Source organism: Trachurus japonicus, chromosome 8 (genome assembly GCF_045865225.1).
Source record: "Trachurus japonicus isolate A0001 chromosome 8, Traja_1.0".
NCBI lineage: Eukaryota > Metazoa > Chordata > Actinopteri > Carangiformes > Carangidae > Trachurus > Trachurus japonicus.
Window position 1 is genome coordinate 23,764,933 of NC_140914.1, and position 20,226 is coordinate 23,785,158.

Here is a 20,226-nt window from a genome sequence, read left to right on the forward strand (position 1 = left end):
TGATCTGGCTAACTGCACAGCGACCAACTGTGTAGATTAAAACTGTCATGTTCACTTATTTCATTGTTCTCTTGTTCTTTGCTACTTTTGTCATTGCAGGCTTCTTCGGAGGCTGTTTCTTGGTTGGTTTGGATTGTTTAGCTTTTGGCTTGGCAGGCCTAGCTTTGACTCCAGGGGCCTTTGGGAGACTGGGTTTGGGCTTCTTCACTTTTGGAGGTTTGGGGTCCATAACAACCTCCTGATTTAGAGGAGAGCCACTCTCTGGGCACGATGTGAAGACCTGGACATCTTTGACATTTTGACCCCTGAGCTCAGGTGGGTGACCACAGGAGGCAGTCACTTCCAAACTTACATTCTCCACCCACCTACGGCACAAAGAGACAGAATTAATAAACTGTCACATAATTATTATTAATTATGTATATTTTAATGGCAATTAATCTAGGTCAACTGATACTAGGCTTTCTTGGTCCCTGTAGCAACTCTCAAATCTGCACTGACCTGCGTAAGGGCAGCAAAGCACAGTCACACAACAGAGGGTTGTCCTGCAGGTCGACCACCTCCAGGCCTGTGAGTGGTCTCAGGTCAGGAAGCGTCTCCAGCAGGTTACCCCTCACAGTGAGAGCCCTCAGACCTGGGCCCATCCCTGCCAGAGCATCCCTGGACATCTGGACAATGGTACAATTTAAAGAGCTGATCAGATATAAGCCCTGCTTCCTGTTTAGCTTGTCAGCATGTAGGCCTATCTGAGTCTAGTGTGTAGTAAAACACCTTTTTAGCTGAATTTGGATTTTCTGGTTTAACAAGATAACAACAACAAACATTCACAAGTCTATTCATTAAACAGTTATTTAGCAACTTATTGGTGAAATCACAGTCACAACTTATTTTCCTGCAGGTTATGGTAACGTCAAATGCTGTTCCCAGTAATAAAAACACCATAATTAAAACAAATGTTTGATTTGAGTGCAGTTGTGTTCTCTCATACCTTCTCTATGCCCATCCAGTCCATGTAAAGCCTCTTCAGATGTTGGGATACAGGCTGGAATGCATTCGGTCCCACCAAACTAATTGAATTGTGAGACAGCTTCAGCTCCTCCAGATTAGGGACTTCAGACAGAGCATGTGTCGGCACCTCTTTTAGCTGGTTTGCATCTAGGTGAAGTGTTCCTAGGAAGGCTGAATCCAGAGCACCTCTGGCAATAGCAGTAATGGTGTTATTGGACAAGTAAAGTTCCAGTAGTTTAGGGGTGACTGAGGACAGCAACCCAGCAGGCTCTAGTTTGGAGATGGCGTTTCGTTCCAGGTGCAGCATTAATAGACTTGGTAAAAGTGCCAAAGCTAGCAGAGAGACACAGAGAGACAGAAGGTAAATCCCTGTAACTTAAATTCACCCACAGCCAGACTTGACTTGACCAACCACTGACCTGCTCCAGGGAACTGTGCCAGCCGGTTCCCCTCCAGGTGAAGGTAGGTGAGCTCGGGGGCTCCTGCAAAGACTCCAGCATCCAAGAACGTAAGGTCATTGTCAGAGAGATACAAATAGAACAAGTTTTTCATCCCTTGAAAGGCACCTCCTTCAATTTCGTGGATTTTGCAGAGCTCCAGGTGAAGGGAAACAACTTGACTGGTGCCTGGGAAGCTGTTGGCAGGAAGGTAGTGGAAGTGGTTGCTGCGGAGGTCCAGCAGCTGCGTCTTGGAGGGAAAACCACGTGGGACTTTGGTGTGACCCTGACCTTCACATGTGGCATGCTGGGCTTCAATCTGGAGTCAGATCACAATGGTTTATTATAACAGCAGGTCACACTGGGAGCGGTGGGCAAAGCGATACTTTACTTTAATCTTAATGTACTGTAGTTATAGTAGTGATTGTGACCACAACTTTAATATACAACCACATTTCATAGTGATCTTATTAAGATGCAATATCAATATTGAATCAATATTCATTCTAACTTTTGTTTCTGACCAGTTAATTAAAATAATAATAATAAAAATAAATTCTATTTAATCAGCCAGTATATCTTTTCTTAGAGAGAACACAATTGGCAAAATAGAAGCAATAAAAACTATTCTGCTATTATACTCAATTCCTAAAGTGTCAGTAATAGCATTGGGATGACATTTTAAGCTCTGATAGCCGCAAGGTTAGTAACACTAACAAAGATGCAAAGAAAATCAGGTGCTTAGCCCTTTTGCATTTAAAACTGAAGTGAGTGAGTGCAGATGAGCCAGGGCCAGGGCTACGGTGGAGCCTGTGCCATTACAATTGTTTATTCAGTAAACAAAAGGACACTGCAGTATTGATAAGGAGTAGCATATTATGTATGTATAATAAGTGATGTGTAATTAGACCAATTACAGACCCCTGCAACTGCCCATTTCTGATGGTACAATGGCTTCACTAAGTACCAGCAGCTGCTCTTTTTGGCCACTAAGTGCTTCAAAGTAATGATGCTATTTTTCTGAGCATTCATCATTACAAGTCAAGTCTGTAATACATAAAAGTAGAAATATGACAGTGTGGGACTGCCTGAAGTCCTGCCTTTACATTTTTCATCATTTGTCAGAAAGAAAGTGTTCACTCATGCTTTTAAACCGGCAGTGTGGATGTTCTTTCTCTCCTTCTAGCAGTGAGAGCATTTACACCAGCAATGAGTTCAGAACTTCAAAGAATGAAGATATTTTCACCCAAATGATGATTATGTAAACTAATCTACAGACATGTTTTAACACTGATTATTAGTCATCCATTAAACAACAAAACAATTAAAAATGCAAAGCAAAATCTCAAGTCTGGAATGAAACGAGCAGAAAGAGGAATAATCTTATTATCTGTTCCTCTTTCACAATCCATTCAAATCAAATAATTACATTTTAAAAAGCTGCAGGTCGACTCGGACACTCACACCCCTCTATTAGTACAAGGGTCAAAAACAAATTTTAAAAAAGAGCAAAGTAAAACTTATCCAACTATTTTGGTTAGGTTAAATATTTGGGACATGTGATCACTGATGATCTGGCTGATGATGATGATATGTACAGGCAGCGACGTGTATTATATACTCAAGCCAATGTCTTAAAACGTAAATTCTTTTGGTGTTCAGATGATGTTAAAACCAACCTCTCCAGAGCTTACTGTATCCCTCTATACACTGCCCCCCTGTGGGTTAAGTTTAAAAAGGCAAGTATTTACAAACTTCAGGTTGCCTACAACGACTGCCTACGTATTTTGATGGGGAAACCTAGGTGGAGCAGTGCAAGTGAGTTATTTTGTCAACTGCAAGTGAATTCATGTCATGCTCTGTTGCGGAAATTGATGTATAAATTCTGTCGACTGAATGGTACACATAATTCTGCACTGGTCTAAGTGCAGTCTGATACCAGTCAGCCATGTGGAAACACTGGTATGACTGTCTCTTTTAAATGTTTGTGTGTTTGTCTTTATGGACCTGTGGAGTCTAATAATAAAGTCTTGATTGATTGATTATTTTGTTGTATCTACTCAGCGAACTGGCTTCGATTGTATTGTTTTTTAAAGATAGAATTTGTTTCTTTCTTTCTTTTTTTCATGAACTAATGAGAGAACCAGTTAACCAGTAATTTAGTTATTACTTTTAATTTTTTTTTTTTTTTTTTTTTTACACATGTTCAAATAAAAATAATACTCACATCACAGTCACAGTTAACTGGACACTTGACTTTCTGCTTGGGCTTGGCTGTGGGTGTGGGTGTGGGCTGGCTTCCTGTGCTCTCGTCGTTGTCCTCCTCAAACTCGTCCTTCAGCATCTCCCCCCTGCTGCGGCAGCGTAGATCCAGAGGAGCCACGGCCTGCAGCGGCTCATCTGAGAGGTGAGGGGGTCCAGCACAGGCTCCCAGCAGCTTCACACCCCCAGCCCTCGCCCACTCTCTCAGGGGCCGCATGTAGCAATTACAGTAGATGGAATTGCCTGCAGGAAAATGCATGATGAACATAATGTATTAAAAATGATACAGGGCATATAGATCCTCCTCCTGTATCTTAACCTGAGCTTTTATGTGAAGATGTAATGAAAACCTGTAACTCTTAGAGCACAGTTGTACCTGTCAGGTTGAGGCTGCGCAGCTCTTTGGGGCCCAAGAGGGGCTCAATGTAACGAAGCTGATTGTGGCTCAGGTCCAGGTGGGAGAGGCGGGGGGCCCCGGACAAAGCCTGGTCTGACAGGTCCTGAAGGGACATGTGGTCCAGGTAGAGGTGTGTGAGCTTGGCCATGGAGACGGACTCTTCTCCGAGGTAGGCCATGGGGTTGTGGCTCATGTCCAGGCGAGTGACTTCACTAAGTCTTTAAAGGGAGAGGAGAGTACAATAAAAACCTGTACCACACATAAGTTAGTAATATCCCAAACTGACAACAAATTAAAACAAAGAACAATCCAAGTTGAAGATGCAAAGTAGGAAACTTCACTGTGGTTCACCATGACAATACACTTGAGATAATTGATTGTGAATATGAAAAGACAGGAGCCATATGAGGATGAAGCGGCCAACACCGCTCCATCCATCCATCAATCCATCCATCCATTATTTACCACAGGGCCATCATACAGAAACAAACACACTCATTGACATTCACACACAGAGTCACCAGTCAACCTAATGTGCATGTCTTTCGACTGTGGGAGGAAACCCAAGGCCCAAGAATCAAACCCAGAGCCTTCTTACTAACCACTACTCCACCGTGCCATTGCAATATGATGATAATAATATATCATCACATTTACTTTTTCAGGTGACACATGCATCACTGCCTAATCTTGATGGCGTTTTTGTCCCATAGTGCCCCTTAGTGGCCTTGAATGATAATTTCATCTTTACTTAAAATAAAAATGATACTGGACTGATTCTGATTTTTCAAATTAAATCACAATTTAACTGATGGTGTTACTGTATCTACAACATGCAGCACTGCGTGTCCTTGATAAAAGCGCCACCAGAAGAATGTGAATGGAAAAAAGTGAAGAAAAGTAAAGAGCAACAGTGGAGGGGGGTTTCTCTTCTTAGACATGAATGGGTGTTGTAAACACAGAGTGGGGAGATGACAACTTTCTGTCAGGAGCACTCAAACATAGCATTCAGTGTTTTGATCATGACACACATTTGCTCCCACAGTGACAAAGCTAAGATATCATAAGATATTCCATCAGGAGACCATGATGACATAGAGTACATTATTTTCCTCCGGACTCTCCCACCTGCTCATGGTCTGAGTGGGGAAGAACTGCAGCTCGTTGTGGTCCAGGCTGAGGCGGCCGAGGGTGAACAGGCCAGTGAACGCCTCAGGGGCCAAGTTGTTCAGGGAGTTGTGGCTCAGTCGAAGCCACTTGATGTTGTTCAGGCCCTGGGAGAGGAGTCAGGCTGCTGTAGGATTATTCTGGCATGTACACCGGTTAACCGTGGAGCAGTGGCGGCTGTCTGTGATTGTGATGATTTAAAAGAAGGTCTGTAAGCCCAGGTGTGAGTACCTGGAAGGCCATGTTGCCGATGTAAACCAGCTGGTTGTGTGTGAGGGCGAGCATGTTGAGGAAGCCGAGCTGTGTGAAGGCTCCAGGCTGAATCTCCTCCACACGGTTATGGTCCAGATGCAGCTCCTTCAGGGAGGAGAGGCCGTCAAAAGACTCCTGCATCCGTCAGGTCACAGGGCAGAGACAGGGAGGGAAAGACAGTGAGTTTCCTGAATAATAAAGGTATAAAACTTAAGCTTTTCAGTGTTGTAATTTTGCCTTCTCCTCTCACCTGGTAAAGGATGTCAATTTTATTGTAGGCCAGGTTCAGGGAGACGACACGGCCCAGGGCCCGGAAAGCGCCCTCCTTCACCTTGATGATGTTGCAGCGCTGCAGGTTGAGGTGGGTGAGGTAGGGTGTGAGCACAAACGCCCCCCTGGGCAGCACCTGCAGGTTGTTATTCCTCAGGTCCAGTTTCAGTGTAATCTGTGAGAGGCAATGCAAGTGTATGGAGGATATATCAGAGGCAGAGAAGATGCATTAAGACTGATATCAGGAGGAATTAGATCTTCTGCACATCCTAGGAGAAGTACAGAGACAACAGTCAATTAGCAAATTAATTTTGGATCAATAAAGAAATTGAGTCCACAGCTCCACAGCTCCACAGCTTTCATTCATCGCTCCTTCCCCAAACAGCTGCGTGAAGTCAAACGGAGACACTTCATTGTGCGTTTAAGTTCCTCACCTCATCTATAGTCGGGGGAACCACTGTCAGGTTCTTGCCGACGCAGGTGACTGTGAGTTTGGTGCTGTCACAGCTGCACACTCTGGGGCATTTTCCTGCTCCAGCGCGTGAACTTAGCGCCACAATCAGCAGGAAGATCGGAGCAAAGAAACCCATCTGTGCCAGTAAAACATGTGTTAGATGGACGACACTGAGAAGTCAGTGCAGCTGGAATAACGTTTGGTAAAACATCTCCAGGCACCTACATTTTTATAGTTATTCAGTATGTTTAATGTTAATTTCTTGAATTTAACTGATTTTAATTTTCATTCAAATTCAACATTGAAAAATGTAAAGAAAGAAATAAAAAAAACTAAATTTGCATGCCTCTATATAATATTTTTATGTTAAAGAATATATCTATATGAAAACAGTATTGCTGGTTGTGAAATACAGGTTTTACTTCTCAATGCCTCAGATGTGTACTAGAAGCACACGCAACAACTCAACAGGTGAAAATTAATTTCAATAAAGATAATGGGATAAAACAAACACACAGCTCACCTTCAGCAGAACGTCTCGCCGTCACAGATTGGTCGGTAACATGAATTAGAGGTAGATGGGTTTAGGCTCCAGTTATCTGCTGGTGACTTCTCTCTGTGTCCAGCTCTTACAGTCTGGGCTCCAGCAGGCTAACAAACAAGGCTCTGGTAAATTCTTCTGCAGTGACCCCTGATCCCCGTGCCCCCTCACTGCAAATTAACACCTTGGCTTTACATTTTCTGTCCAGCTAAAGCCTACAACACTGAGGGCAAGTTACTGCATTACATTTGTAAATTCCATAGATCAAATGATGTTGTATTGTATCTTGGGGCTTTTATGTCTTTGGATCCCATTCATTTATTTCTTCAAGCTTATCCTTATTTCTGGAGTCAAATGTAAAAATCAGTACAGTTAATAATATGCAAAGCCGCTCAGCACTCAAATAAGCTTTATTTTTGCAACACATATCCAAACACTTTGCACTGTGTGCCTCTTTAAAGGCAGAAAATACATTTAAACCTGTTCAATCCCTTTTGATTGTTTTTTATTGTCCTTTATAGCCATATTTAACACTCAATTCATATCTAATAATATTGTTATCTGACCATATTTTGTGAATTTAATAAACATTTCATATAAAAAACAGAAAACTAAAAGGTTGATATGAAATATAAAATGTACAACAGCTGATGCTTCGAGTCTGCATCGGTTTTAGTGAGGACTTTTCTAGTTTGCCCCAAAGTTAAATCTGTGCTGCAGTCGCGTGCCACTAACCAGGAGACGCCACACAGATCTTTGGTCATGTTGTGAGTGAGTGAGGCCTTTTCTTATTCACCAGGATACAAAGAGCATGAAGACAGTAGTCAGTGCTGTCCTGTGGTTAAACGTATATACCTGAAGTGCTTCAATTAGTCCACGGCACGCCATAAGAGTATAGTCTACTTCAAAACACAAAGCATTCAAGTCCAGAGTCCAGAAAAGGAGATGCTGCTGAAAGACTGTGGTGACACACTGAAGTGCGTCCGAGTGGAGTGTTCTTCTCATCTGTGGCTCCACTTCCTGTTTCCTAAGGTCCATCAGTGATCAGTTACAGTTCAGTCTGTGTGTGTGAGTGTGTGTATCCACAGTCCTCAGCTCTCAGACTGGACTCTCTGCAGTGTCGATTGGAGGCCTCTTTTGGCATTGCCACATGACTCCAGGGCCTTGTTGTTTCTGTCAATAACAACACACAGTTAGTGGGTCAAGTATATACAGTATACACACACACACACACACACACACTCAATCACAATGAAGTTTATTTATATCCCTTGGCCTAATACTGTTTAGAAAGTGGCAATTTGGGATTTAATCTGCCATACCTTTTTTCTTTTGTCAACAAATACCTTGTACAGAAATCAACAATGAGCTTTGTTCTTTTGTTAAAATGATTATTGGCACCACAGTGAGTTAATCCCACATATACTGTCGTGCTGCAGCAAACCCAGCAGGAAAATAGTCCCAAACAGATGTACTGGATACCCCTTACAGTTTGAGGACGGGTTCACACCCAAAGGTCCGTTATCTGATTCGAACCAACGCAAGCATGATACATTGTTGCAATTTTTCAATTGGTCTGGTTTGCGTTCACAAAGGCCACAATACTTAAATCGTCCAAAAGTTATAAATTCAAGTCATGTGGTCACAAATGTTGTTCAGTTATTGGTCAGACAGTTCAGTTTACATCATGGAGCATCGCCGGCTTATTTTCATGTTGGTGCTGATCTAGACTGTAAACAAAACGTTGTGCATATGAATGGTTGGTAAGACTGGTCATATCACAGAAGACGACAGGCAGTAATGAGAGTCTAACACAACTTTTTTTTTCTTTTGCCATACAAGCGGGACAGGTCAGTGGAAAAATAAGTGAAAAAATAAGTTCACAATCGCAAAAACTTATGAGCTAACAGTTAGCTCATAACAGCAGTCCATGCATCTCCTTGAGTGAATGAATGAAATGATGTGTAAAACGGTGTGTTTCCTGTTGCTGGTGTGGATGGGGTTCACACCAGAAATAAACCACTCTAGAGTTCACTTGATAGCGGACCAAGACCACCTCTACGAGGAGAGCAGTTACCGGTATTTCGACCAGCGTTCACACCAACCCAAACAAACCGCACCAAGATGGTAAACGCTCCAGAGTTCGGTTCAACCGGACTAAACAAGGCTGGTATGAACGTGACCTGAGAAACCTCCCCAGCTCTTAAAAAAACAGTTCGGACAAAAGGTCCATAGCGGGATCAAACCGCCTAAGAGCCACTGGCAGGTTAGTGAAGTACTGAGAGACAGTTGGTTTAGGTTTCCTCTTCATGGAGCAGTTTCCTATTATCGACCCTCATTCTTTTTATCTACTGCTGGTGAAAACATTTCTCACTGCTCGGTTCACCGTGCACCATGTTACTGATGGACGTCTTTACTGAAACAATGTGAGTTAGTTTGGCTGCAGTGTAAACATTTGCTCATCTGTTGTATTTCTGGCAGCTCAGTGTTTGCTGTCCCCAGAAATGTAGTATTAAACAACAAATACTGTTTCTGCAGTAACAGCAGGTGTCGCCAAATCAACCAAGACTGAAAATCTTTAACTCTAACCTTTAAGAGTAAATTAGCCAATAAACTTTGGAACATCAGAAATCAGAATATTTAATTAATACAAACGGAATAAATCCACCACCTTCAATAAGGGCACCAAGTGCAAAACATTGATGTATGTGCTTAAAACCTGAATTTTGTACCTGCACTCTGCCTGGTGATTGGCTCATTCTGTCACGTCCTTACCGGGACATGAAGGCCTCAAGCACGGCCACGCTCTCTTTGGGGAAGTAGTCCTGTCGAACGACGTGCTCCAAGGCGTGGAGGTGACCGGGAACCACGAGCACGGGCTTCACCTTGTCCTCACTCTGAGCAGCCGAGAGGACAGGACGCAAAGATGGACAGTGGACAGGAGGACAACAGAAACCCACATGGGTGTGAACAGGGAAGACAGTTGTGTTAAAAAGCAATGGAAAATTAAAGAGTGGTGATGAAAAGTGAGATATGCAGGTGCAAATGAAGCATACCTTGATAAGTCCAAGCAGCACTAACAAAGATGATACAAAGCTGTAGCCTTGGAAGGAGGGACTAGCAAAAGCTTTCTTCAGAAGAGCATCTGTGAGAATGAAAAAAATACTGTATTATGAACATATTCTCACAGTATAATAAAAAGGAAAACCAAAGAAATGCATATCCTACTGGCAAAGACTCTTAATCGTGTTAGCATTAAAACAATTCATTCACAATATTTTAAAATATACTATGTTAAAAAATGTGGCCAGCATTTCTCAGCACGTTAGACAGTTCCTCAGCTCGTCTGGTTGAGTGGAGAGTGAAGGGAAACAGGAAGAAAGGGGATCTTTAAAGACCTGAGAGGTGTACTTCAACATTTTTTGGGGTGTGGGGTTGTGTAGTACGCTGACAATAAAAAACATGGAGGCATAAAATACCCCAAATGGCACTTTACAGCAGATATGATCAAAGTGTCTCACCAACACTGTCCAACACTGCATCCTTAACATCAGTGTTCTCCTCTTTGTACACTGACGCAATCTTGAGGAAGGCTTCGGCTGTTTTTGTAGCATCTGTTACATCCACCTACACAGAGTGAGAGGAAGACAAGAGGCACGCCATCACTGGTTTGTTTGTAGCACATAAGCACAGAGGATACACTCAACGGTAACATCCAAGCTAAATGTCCTTTCTTGAGCTTTTCGTACCTCACAGAAACAGCTTGGTGTGAGTGAAATGTTAAACTGTTGTGGCTGCATTTGTGGGAGTCACCCCTGTGTTTACCTGCTGCTCGATCAGCAAAGCTCTCTTTGCTCCCAGTTTGAGCAGTTTGTCGGGAGATGGAAAGCTGAGGAAGGAGGAGACATCTGGTGGTCGAGGAGCTGATGCTGGGGTGGACAACTGAAAAGAGAAAAACACCAAAAGGAAAGTCAACTAAATAACAAATCACAAATTTTGTTGTACAAATAACACCAAAAAAGAAAAACATAAAAGCTAGTGTTGCCTTTATATTGGACTTCATGTCCATTTTAACTGCTGTTGTAAAATAAGATGTTCATTGCAATTTGTTGCAGCCACAGCATTAACAAAGTATTGGTGGAATCTTGAATTGACTCAACTCATGAATGTCAAAGTAATAATTTTTACTTTTACACAAACCCGGTCTATTACGACTGGTCAGGTCAACATCCTGCATTTCTCTGACCTTGATGCCACTGCTTTCTACTTCCTCCTCTTCTTCCTCTTCCTCCTCCACTTCCTCCTCCTCCTCCACGTCCTCGTCATCATCTTCCTCCTCCTCTTCATCTTCATCCTCGTCCTCGTCGTCATCCTCTGGCTCGCCCTCGTCATCACTGTGACAGTTTAAAAAATACAGTCAGTGGTTTTTGGATGTTGCATGTTTTGATGAAATCAAGATGTTGCTGCAGACACGTCAGGTGCGGCAGGCGACCACACTGACGTTAACACTAAACACAGCATTCAAAAACAAAACTATCCCCATTAGCATTTAATCTGTGATACATGAACAGCCATGTAAACATGTACAGGGGGGTAGACTCAGACTGTCTGCTCTGCAGTTGGTCAGTTGCAGAGAATACTACAAAGAAAAAGCACTTTGGCTCTTATCAGATTCAATTTTCAGTGGTCAAAGCATCAATCAGAGAGTAAACATGGGTTTTTTTCCACAACATAGTTCCCACAGGTCTCTATTTCTGCCTGTCCAAACAAAATAAAACGGTCCCAGTCAGATGAAAGCAGGACGTCAGGAAACTCCTAATTAGTAGGGGGGCCAATTAGTCCAGTCATTTTAGGCCAAAAAAGGGGTCAACGTTAAACAAATTGCAACAGAAGCAAACTCAACTGATTTTGTATCCTCAGCATGTCCTGAGTGAGGGAAAAAAAGCCCAGAAGAATCCCATTAGGGGAAAGTTTCGAAAAACACCCAAACATATCCCATTTATACGTATAAAAAATTTTTTTCACGTGTATAGGGTAAAACTTTTAACCTTTAGATATCTCCATGAAACATGAACAAGAGCTTAAGATGCAGGGACTGACGTGGAAACAGCTGGAGAGAAAGGCCCAGGACAGACGAGGGTGGAAACAATTCATCAATGGCCTATGTTTCGAAAGGAACACAAAGGCCTAAGTAAAGTAAGTAAGTATCTCCATGAAAATTACTGAGTTGATTACTTACATTAAGACAAACAAAAAATGTATTACAAGTTTTTTGAAATTCTTTGTTAACATGAGCAAATTTGCAAAACTTTGCATAAATTTGCATAAATTCCACAGTTTTGACGGCACATGTGTATATGAAGTTGCTGTGGTAGTACCGGCTTGAAAATTGGAATGAGTTGACTCCATCGGTCAACCGACAAGTTGACCACTTTAAATTTCAAGATGACTGCAATTTTTCAAGACAGCCACATCCTTAGTAGAGCAGGTATGATATGAGCCAACAGTGCATAATCCAATTACGTATGGCTAATTTGCATACATACAACACCTGATCTAAACATTGAGTAGAGCAGGTGAAAATGTCTTGTTCAATCTTGTTAACATATAACATGTTAACAAAATTGAACAAGACATTTTTAACTGTAATATGATATTACAGTTAAAAAACTTAAGGAATGGAACTAATTTAGGCCCATGAGCATTAATAGAGACGGAGCATGTCATACCTGCTCTACTAAGGATGTGGCTGTCTTGAAAAATTGCAGTGATCTTGAAATTTAAAGTGGTCAACTTGTCGGTTGACCGATGGAGTCAACTCATTCCAATTTCCATGCTGGTACCACCACAGCAACTTATATACATGTGCCGTCAAAACGGTGGAATTTATGCAAATTTATGCAAATTTGCTCATGTTAACAAAGAATTTCAAAAAACTTGTAATACATTTTTTGTTTGTCTTAATGTAAGTAATCAACTCAGTAATTTTCATGGAGATATCTAAAGGTTAAAAATTTTACCCTATTCACGTGAAAAAATGTTTTTATATGCATATAAATGGGATATGTTTGGGTGTTTTTTCAAAACTTTCCCCTAATGGGATTCTTCGGGGCTTTTTTTCCCTCACTCAGGACATGCTGAGGATACAAAATCAGTTGAGTTTGCTTCTGTTGCAATTTGTTTAACCTTTTCTCATAAAATGACTGGACTAAATGTATTTCCGTAATTTTGGGATGTTAATTTTTGGAGAGTGGTTGGAATGTCTTCTTGGGTGATTCAACTTTGAGAAAAAATATGTCTCAATTTTTTCTGACTATTTTTTTTACTTTTCTCTCAAATTTGATATTTTGGACCTTATTTGCACCATTAAATATGATTACAATGGTTAAAATGACTATTTCCATGAACTAAAATGTCCTCTTTTTTCCCATGCTTATTAATATATCAATCCAGACCTGAAGACCAATTGTCAATATAGAAATAAACAAACAAAAAAAACATGACACAATACAGTCTTCATGCTGCCAACAAAATCTTCCATGACAGAACGGATTTCAGTAACTTTGTTTAAATGGAAGGATCACCATCATACTCATCTTCATCAATGGCCATCAGATGTCCTTGGCTGACATTTGCACAAACCTCTTCATCTGCTCCACACAGGCACATCTCGCTCGGTGCAGTTGAGATTTTGAGACCTGCAAGAACAATGTGACATGCAAAAGGTTTTCTTGCAGCCACATTTGATGAGATGCTGATGATGGTGGCTGGGGCTGGGGGATCCTGTGTTGTGACTGGCACCAGTTTACCTCCCTCTGCCTCCCATCCATATTCTGTTGCCAGTGGTAACTATGGGTAAGGTGTGAGGTCCTGATTCCATACCATTGTCTGGAAATGTGCACAGGCAATGGCTTGATGTAAGGCTCCTTGTGTTGGTGGCAGTCTCTCAGCTTCTAACTGTTCCTTCGAGAATAATCTCCACCTGAGATCACAGACATTTACCAGTGTGGTACCATGCTCATACAGCTGACAGACGCTTCAGTACTTCTTTCTATGTCAGGACTCAACTTTTCTGCAGTCCCCGGGGCAGCAAATGTTGATACCACCATAACCCTGCACAGCCTGGATGCTGCCCAGAGAGGGGCAACAAAAATCCGCATCCCCAGAGACAGATGTGTTTGTTCTTGCAGTTCGGCGGTACCATCAGTTGTGCAAGGACACTTACTTCATTACTGGTGTGGGGAACAAGAAACGGATCATCTATTTGGGACCAGTAGTCCATACTCTTGGTAAGCAGCTGGCTGCAGCCTTACCAGGGTTCCATGCCTTCTCTGGAGCCAGACAGGTCAATTTGCTGGCAAAGGAAAGCTGACCTGTTGGCAAGCACTAAACAGATGTCCAGGGGAGGTGGTATCAGCATTTGCTGCCCTGGAGACTGCAGAAAAGTTGAGTCCTGACATAGAAAGAAGTACTGAAGCATTTGTCTGTCAGCTGTATGAGCATGGTACCACACTGGTAAATGTCTGTGATCTCAGGTGGAGATTATTCTCGAAGGAACAATTAGAAGCTGAGAGACTACCACCAACACAAGGAGCCTTACATCAAGCCATTGCCCGTGCACATTTCCAGACAATGGTATGGAATCAGGACCTCACACCTTACCCATAGTTACCACTGGCAACAGAATATGGATGGGAGGCAGAGGGAGGTAAACTGGTGCCAGTCACAACACAGGATCCCCCAGCCCCAGCCACCATCATCAGCATCTCATCAAATGTGGCTGCAAGAAAACCTTTTGCATGTCACATTGTTCTTGCAGGTCTCAAAATCTCAACTGCACCGAGATGTGCCTGTGTGGAGCAGATGAAGAGGTTTGTGCAAATGTCAGCCAAGGACATCTGATGGCCATTGATGAAGATGTGTATACAGCATGAAGACTGTATTGTGTCATGTTTTTTGTTTGTTTGATATATTAATAGGCATGTTTAAAAAACAAAGGTCAAAAATGATATGACTTTTTCAGCAAGATAAATAGCTATTGTGTTCTTTATTAACATGTTTGTTTGTAATGGCATCTGTCAAATACTATTAAATATAATCACAACTAAAAAGATGACACAATTCGTATAATTTTGCGAAAAGGAAGCGGTCATCAGCCCAGAAGTATTATTATAGGTATAAGTAGTATTATTTTATGAAATTGAATCTATTCTGTGCATTACTTTGTAGTATTTATGTGGTTTTCAGGATTATATCCTTTGATGTCCATAAGAAAAGGTAGGATTTTCGGCCAAAATACATCTGTATTTGACCTACAATTATTACCACTAAATCCAAAGGAAGAAAATGGAGACACTTGTGTTTGTCTTGCTAGGAACCCCAAGAATCAAGATATAACAATCTCCGCAAATTACCAAGAAAAAATGACGGCTATATGATACTGGCTGCGTTGGCCCCCCTACTAAATTGACTGTGTAGGACAACTGTCATAAGCTGGCATGCTCTCCTGCTTCACACCACGAGTAAACTGGGATAAGTTCCTTCATGACATAAAAAAAAAAGACAGAGCAGAGCAGATGGGCTGACTTTGTTAAATACTCCACAGAGGAACAGGATGATAGATTACCTGAGTGATCCTAGCAGCTCGACCATGTTCATGCCTTCCATGGAGTCTTTCAGAGCTTTGCAGCCATCTTCTCCAAGACAATTACCTGAAAGTGAAAGAGATCATTTCATACAGTGTAGTCAAGGGGAAGCAAAATAAGCAGTAAAAACAACTAAGCAAATGCAATAGAGCACCAGTTTTCCATTCTTCTAAAACCACAGCTATCTGCTCCTCTTTGAAAAGTGAATCCTCCATGTTTTAGGAAACTGACAAATAAAAATTCTAAATCTATAAATAAACAGGTGAATGTGTGAAGAACAAAATTAACTCTTTGCAGGTTTGTACCATTAAGGTCCAGTTTCTGAAGCTGGTCTTTGTCCTTTACGGCTTGTGCCACAGCCAGAGCAGCGTCCTCTGTGATCTCGCCAAATGACAGATTGAGTTCCTGTTAAATAAGAAAGAGAACCGAAGCCTTTCAGAATAAAATAAGTACAGAAATTATCATACAAGTGTGAGTGTGTGACCGGGTCTGGTTACATCACGTGATGGCTTTCCATATTTAAACCAACTATGGTTCTTTGCAAAATAAATCATAATCTACTCACCTTGAGGATTGGGAGTCCTCCTGACACAGCTTCTGCTATGGCTTTGGCTCCTGCTGGCCGCACCAGACAGTCTCCAAAGTTTATCACCTGGATACTGCGGAGGTCTTTCAGAGCCTGTGAGGAAGACAGACATGAGCTCCAGCTTTGGTGGATGATTTTGGTTACAGTTACAGAACAGCAAGACCTCAGATCACCAATTTCTACATCTTGATCTCATACCAGAACTTAAGTCCATCTCTGATACAGATAAAACATCTTAATGCCATATTTGTCGCTCTCTGATCTCCACTAATCCCCATTTACATAAACAATGGCTCAACTAACTATGCACAACATGGGAGGGGTCACACACAATGTCAACCGTTTGAGGATTATCACCAACACAGCAGAAACTTTTAGCCTCTCTGAGCTCATTGTTTTGTGTTTTAGCACACTAGCTCCACTCCCACTAAACCCCTTTTTATGGCAGCAGCTACCAGAACCAAGTCACAGACAGATAGATGAAGCACAGGCAGAGACCGATCATTTAGATCATCTACAAGAGAGACTTTTTTTTCTCTCTCAATATTGAAAACATTCAAATAAATTGTTTAGGCATTTATTACTACAAGAGAGACGTTATGGACAGATCCATGATGCTTGCAGGAGATTTCATCCTTTATGTAACAATATGAAGGAATGTGAGTGAGGTCTGCTTTTTCATAGTACACAGTGATGCATATTAAAACATATGCTTTTGCAGCCTTTGTATAAATAATGCTTCTCACATGTTCGTCATCCTCTTCATGTTTAGAAAAATATTCCCCCTTTTTAAGTGTGAAAGAACATAAACCTAGAACTGCAACATTAAGTTAGGGCCCTTGTTTATGTCCCATTTTCTGCAGTACCGCTTTTGTTATTACGCTGCTTCATGACTGTGATGATACAGATGTCTCCGTACCTGTGCCATGGCGATCGCCCCCTTCTCAGTAAAGGTGTTGTCATTGAGGTTGAGGATGCGGAGTCCTAAGTTGTGCTGCACAGCTGTGGCCAGGGCCGTCACACCAGGGTGATTGATGCCGTTCTGGGGCATGTGAACCTCCTCCAGGCTGCCCATCAACTGGGAACACATGTTGCAATCATATGATTACTTTACCAACACAAGTGAGCTGCACGGTTAAAACCTGGTGTAAGATCAGTATTTGAAATGAGGGAATAGCTAGAGCTGTACCTGGAAAGCCTGAGCGAGGGCAGTGGCTCCATCGTTCTCCAGTCGGTTCCTCCCTGCAACAAACACCCTCAGGCTGAGGGGGGTGCTCTCTGCACTGGATTTCTTATGACACTGGATTAACGAGGCAGCCAAGATCTGAGAAGTCCATAAACAGATGTGTTCAACTCATCACATTCATCAATGGATATCTACAAACACTTTAAAGACCTTTTTTTTTTTCTCAACGACAACTTAAGTTGCTCTCTGGACTTACCTTCCCCCCTCCGATGCCCATGCCACAGTTGTTGAGCCGTAGCTCCTGCAGCGTGTAGCAGGCTGTGCTCTTGAGGAGCCTCTCGATGCCCTTCACCCCGTCTGGTCCAAAGGCGTTGTCACTGAGGTCTAAAACAGTCAGCCTGGCACCTGCCAGCATCAGAGCATCACCCAGTGAATTCTACAGCACAAGAAGAGAAAGACCAAATAAATGGCAAGAAAGATAGAACAGCATACATAGATAAACTAAAATAAATTGAGCTGATTAGGAGATGTGCAATATTTAAATAGCCGCAACTGGAACAAGTGTATTACCAGGGCAGGTGGGATCTCAGAGCGCAGACGACCTGTGAACATGTCGCTCCAATAACAGCGCTGCAAGAGCAAGATTAAAATAACTGTCAGTGTCAGTCAAGAGACAACGTTACAATTTTTCTTCTGTGAATTTGCTCACATCACTTAGGGAAATTACAATGTGCACTTTTAACTATGTTCTAACTTCATATTTTGCAGAACCTATTTATTGTGTTCATATTAACATCCGCTAAAAATACCACACAGTTCCTACTAGTTACAGTGTTAAAAAGTGATCTTCAAAATGAGATCAAAATGGTGCAGAGTAAAGAACCCAAACCTTGAACTCGCTCTTGGTTTCTAGGGCCTTGGCGATGGCCTGTGCTGCCTCCACACCCACAGTGTTTCCCTCCAACCTGAGAGCCTGCAAACCCTCAAAATCCTGGATCTCCTTCACCATCTCCTCCACTGGAGAGATGAGAAAAAATAAAGGTGAATGAAAGTTGGAAAAAAAAGAAGAGCTGGGTGATGGGAAGTGTGAATATGGAAAGCGGGAAAAAGCAAGAAAAGAAAACAATACTTCAGACTGTCTAAACAAGCTGGTCTGACTCTGTGACAGCTGATACTCACCTGACTGGGCATCATTCAGCTTTCTTCCCTGGCCTTTGTAGCTCAGCTCTCCTTCCTCAACCCCAGCCTGGGCCAGAGAGTCGGCCAACTGTGCAACAATATCTGTCGCCATCTGGACACCTGAGGGATGAACACGTCATTCAGTTTAAAACATAAAATACAGCCAGGTAAACATCAAAACATACAGTTACTTAAAATCATTCTGGGTTTAACGAAGTGTTTTTTCTAGGTATTACATAGAGAGGGAAGAAAATCTATCCTAATAATATTTATTATTGTATCAGTGAAGCTCAGATGATTGAAAAAGCACTTGTCAGGCTGTAAAGACTTTAGGGACAAAGTCCGGGCTTCCTCTGCAACGTTACAAAGTTACACTGTGTTTTACCTGCCATGTTTTGACAGCGTTTTATGAAAGTCAGTCACTCATTCATTGTCCAGCTCGACTCAAAAACACAACATGTCACCCCTCTAGCTACTGTCACAGTTGTGCAGCGGTGGGTTTACACCAGGCTAATGCTAACCGGCAGCTAGCATTAGCCGACAGCTCCCAACGCCATGCTAACACGCCTACAGGTACAATAACGGTCGTTGTTGACATGTACCGACTCGGTAACACGCGGTTAGCTTCTCTGATAGTTCCTTTATACACAACCCCGCAGTGTCGGTCCGGTGGTTTTAGGCGGCCTGTGCCCATGTGAGCTAACTAGCACGGGTAACATGGGGGAGCGTGGCTGTAAGTTAAGTTACTCGGCCTCTCCGGTCGGTCATCTGTCAGCCGCTGTCTCTCTAACGTTACTGCCGTTAGCCTGAACTCTCCGCTCCTCCGTTTAGCGTCGGTAAAAAGATAAAGTGTGACGCAGCGCTACCGTAGTTTACTCCTGATAGAGGATAATAATAATAATAGTAATATCACTGTTACCAAAACACTGCTTCAGTCCACTCTGGTTACACACTCCCGCTCGCCCCTGACGTTCAAAACCGAGCTCAACACACCACTCGGCTTGACGACCGCAGAGCTGGGGAGCAAGGGAGTTGTAGTCCAATTAGACTACAACGGTGCGTTCACGGACCTCACTGCTGCAGTCTGCGGGTGATAGCTGTCTTCAAGCCTCTTTGTTGTTACAAACCAGAAAGCGCCCTAACCAGGAGGAATCAACTGCATGTTTCACAGGAGAACAATTTAACAATAAGTAGATCTACAATTAATAAGATAAAGATCAAACACACACCCCACCACCACCACCACCCTATGATTGCACTATTCCTAGGCTACTAACTCACCCTACTCTAAATAGCCTACATAGTAGGGAGGTTAAGCCCAAAAAATAGGCCTTTGACTTCAAGTCATGATGCAAAGGTCCCCTTTGGCATGGAAGTACCTTAGGGTCATACAAATAAATCTATCCTAAGACACAAGTGAGATCACACTTTGTAGCTATCTGAAATAAACACGTTTTTAAAATGCCTTTTTATAATTGAGAAATTGCATGTTAAAAGCACATTCCATTTAGAATGTCCATATAAACTCATGCAGATCCCCTGATGCCTTCAGCTCCTGGATGAGATGTACAGCTTCTATGACAACATGCAGCTGCTTGTGTGACAGGATATTGGGTTTTATTCATGTAAAAACATTAATACAACTATACTGATTTGTTGAACATCAGACGGAGTGCAACAAATAGGCCTATAGCCTACAAGTAGTTAAATAATAAGATGTAATTCATACCACAGTAGTGTCAGGAAAGACCAAATAGCCAAATATTGTGTTGGTCAAAATATAGGCCTACCTACTGTATAACTAGTTACTGCTTGTGTATGTTGATTTAAAAAAGTTGAATT

The 20,226-nt window shown here is 42.2% G+C and overlaps 2 protein-coding genes across 5 annotated transcripts; both read right to left on the reverse strand.

Moving 5' to 3' along the window:
- Window positions 1-37: 37 nt before the first annotated feature.
- Window positions 38-6,383, reverse strand: chadla (chondroadherin-like a). Its single transcript, XM_085785438.1, has 10 exons — window positions 6,228-6,383; window positions 5,774-5,968; window positions 5,503-5,658; window positions 5,233-5,378; window positions 4,084-4,322; window positions 3,673-3,950; window positions 1,428-1,764; window positions 989-1,341; window positions 502-668; window positions 38-365 (listed from the first exon to the last, which is right to left on the reverse strand). Exons 1-10 carry the CDS (start codon window positions 6,381-6,383, stop codon window positions 56-58), a joined length of 2,337 nt encoding a protein of 778 aa, XP_085641564.1. The 3' UTR covers window positions 38-55.
- Window positions 6,384-7,180: 797 nt separating this feature from the next.
- Window positions 7,181-19,364, reverse strand: LOC146983296 (ran GTPase-activating protein 1-like). Of its 4 annotated transcripts, none has more exons than XM_085784804.1 (16): window positions 19,334-19,364; window positions 18,385-18,504; window positions 18,095-18,222; window positions 17,776-17,835; window positions 17,462-17,641; window positions 17,209-17,343; window positions 16,939-17,097; window positions 15,999-16,112; window positions 15,739-15,838; window positions 15,415-15,499; window positions 11,035-11,182; window positions 10,614-10,730; window positions 10,310-10,415; window positions 9,845-9,933; window positions 9,564-9,685; window positions 7,181-7,961 (listed from the first exon to the last, which is right to left on the reverse strand). In XM_085784804.1, exons 2-16 carry the CDS (start codon window positions 18,494-18,496, stop codon window positions 7,880-7,882), a joined length of 1,737 nt encoding a protein of 578 aa, XP_085640930.1. In that variant the 5' UTR covers window positions 18,497-18,504; window positions 19,334-19,364; the 3' UTR covers window positions 7,181-7,879. The 4 variants fall into 4 exon arrangements, with proteins under 4 accessions (XP_085640930.1, XP_085640932.1, XP_085640928.1 ...); XM_085784806.1 differs by having other exon boundaries at window positions 9,521-9,685; XM_085784802.1 differs by having other exon boundaries at window positions 19,304-19,364.
- Window positions 19,365-20,226: the final 862 nt, after the last annotated feature.

Excerpts from the sequence above, each read along its gene's own strand:
- chadla (XM_085785438.1), bottom strand. The coding sequence starts at position 6,383 with ATGGGTTTCTTTGCTCCGATCTTCCTGCTGATTGTGGCGCTAAGTTCA. Across the intron at positions 5,969-6,227 it reads TTCCCCCGACTATAGATGAG|ATTACACTGAAACTGGACCT; the intron begins GTGAGGAACTTA and ends TGCCTCTCACAG. Across the intron at positions 3,951-4,083 it reads GCGCAGCCTCAACCTGACAG|GCAATTCCATCTACTGTAAT; the intron begins GTACAACTGTGC and ends ATTTTCCTGCAG.
- LOC146983296 (XM_085784804.1), bottom strand. The coding sequence starts at position 18,496 with ATGGCGACAGATATTGTTGCACAGTTGGCCGACTCTCTGGCCCAGGCT. Across the intron at positions 10,731-11,034 it reads TAGAAAGCAGTGGCATCAAG|TTGTCCACCCCAGCATCAGC; the intron begins GTCAGAGAAATG and ends TTCTCTTTTCAG. Across the intron at positions 9,934-10,309 it reads TGCAGTGTTGGACAGTGTTG|ATGCTCTTCTGAAGAAAGCT; the intron begins GTGAGACACTTT and ends TCATTCTCACAG.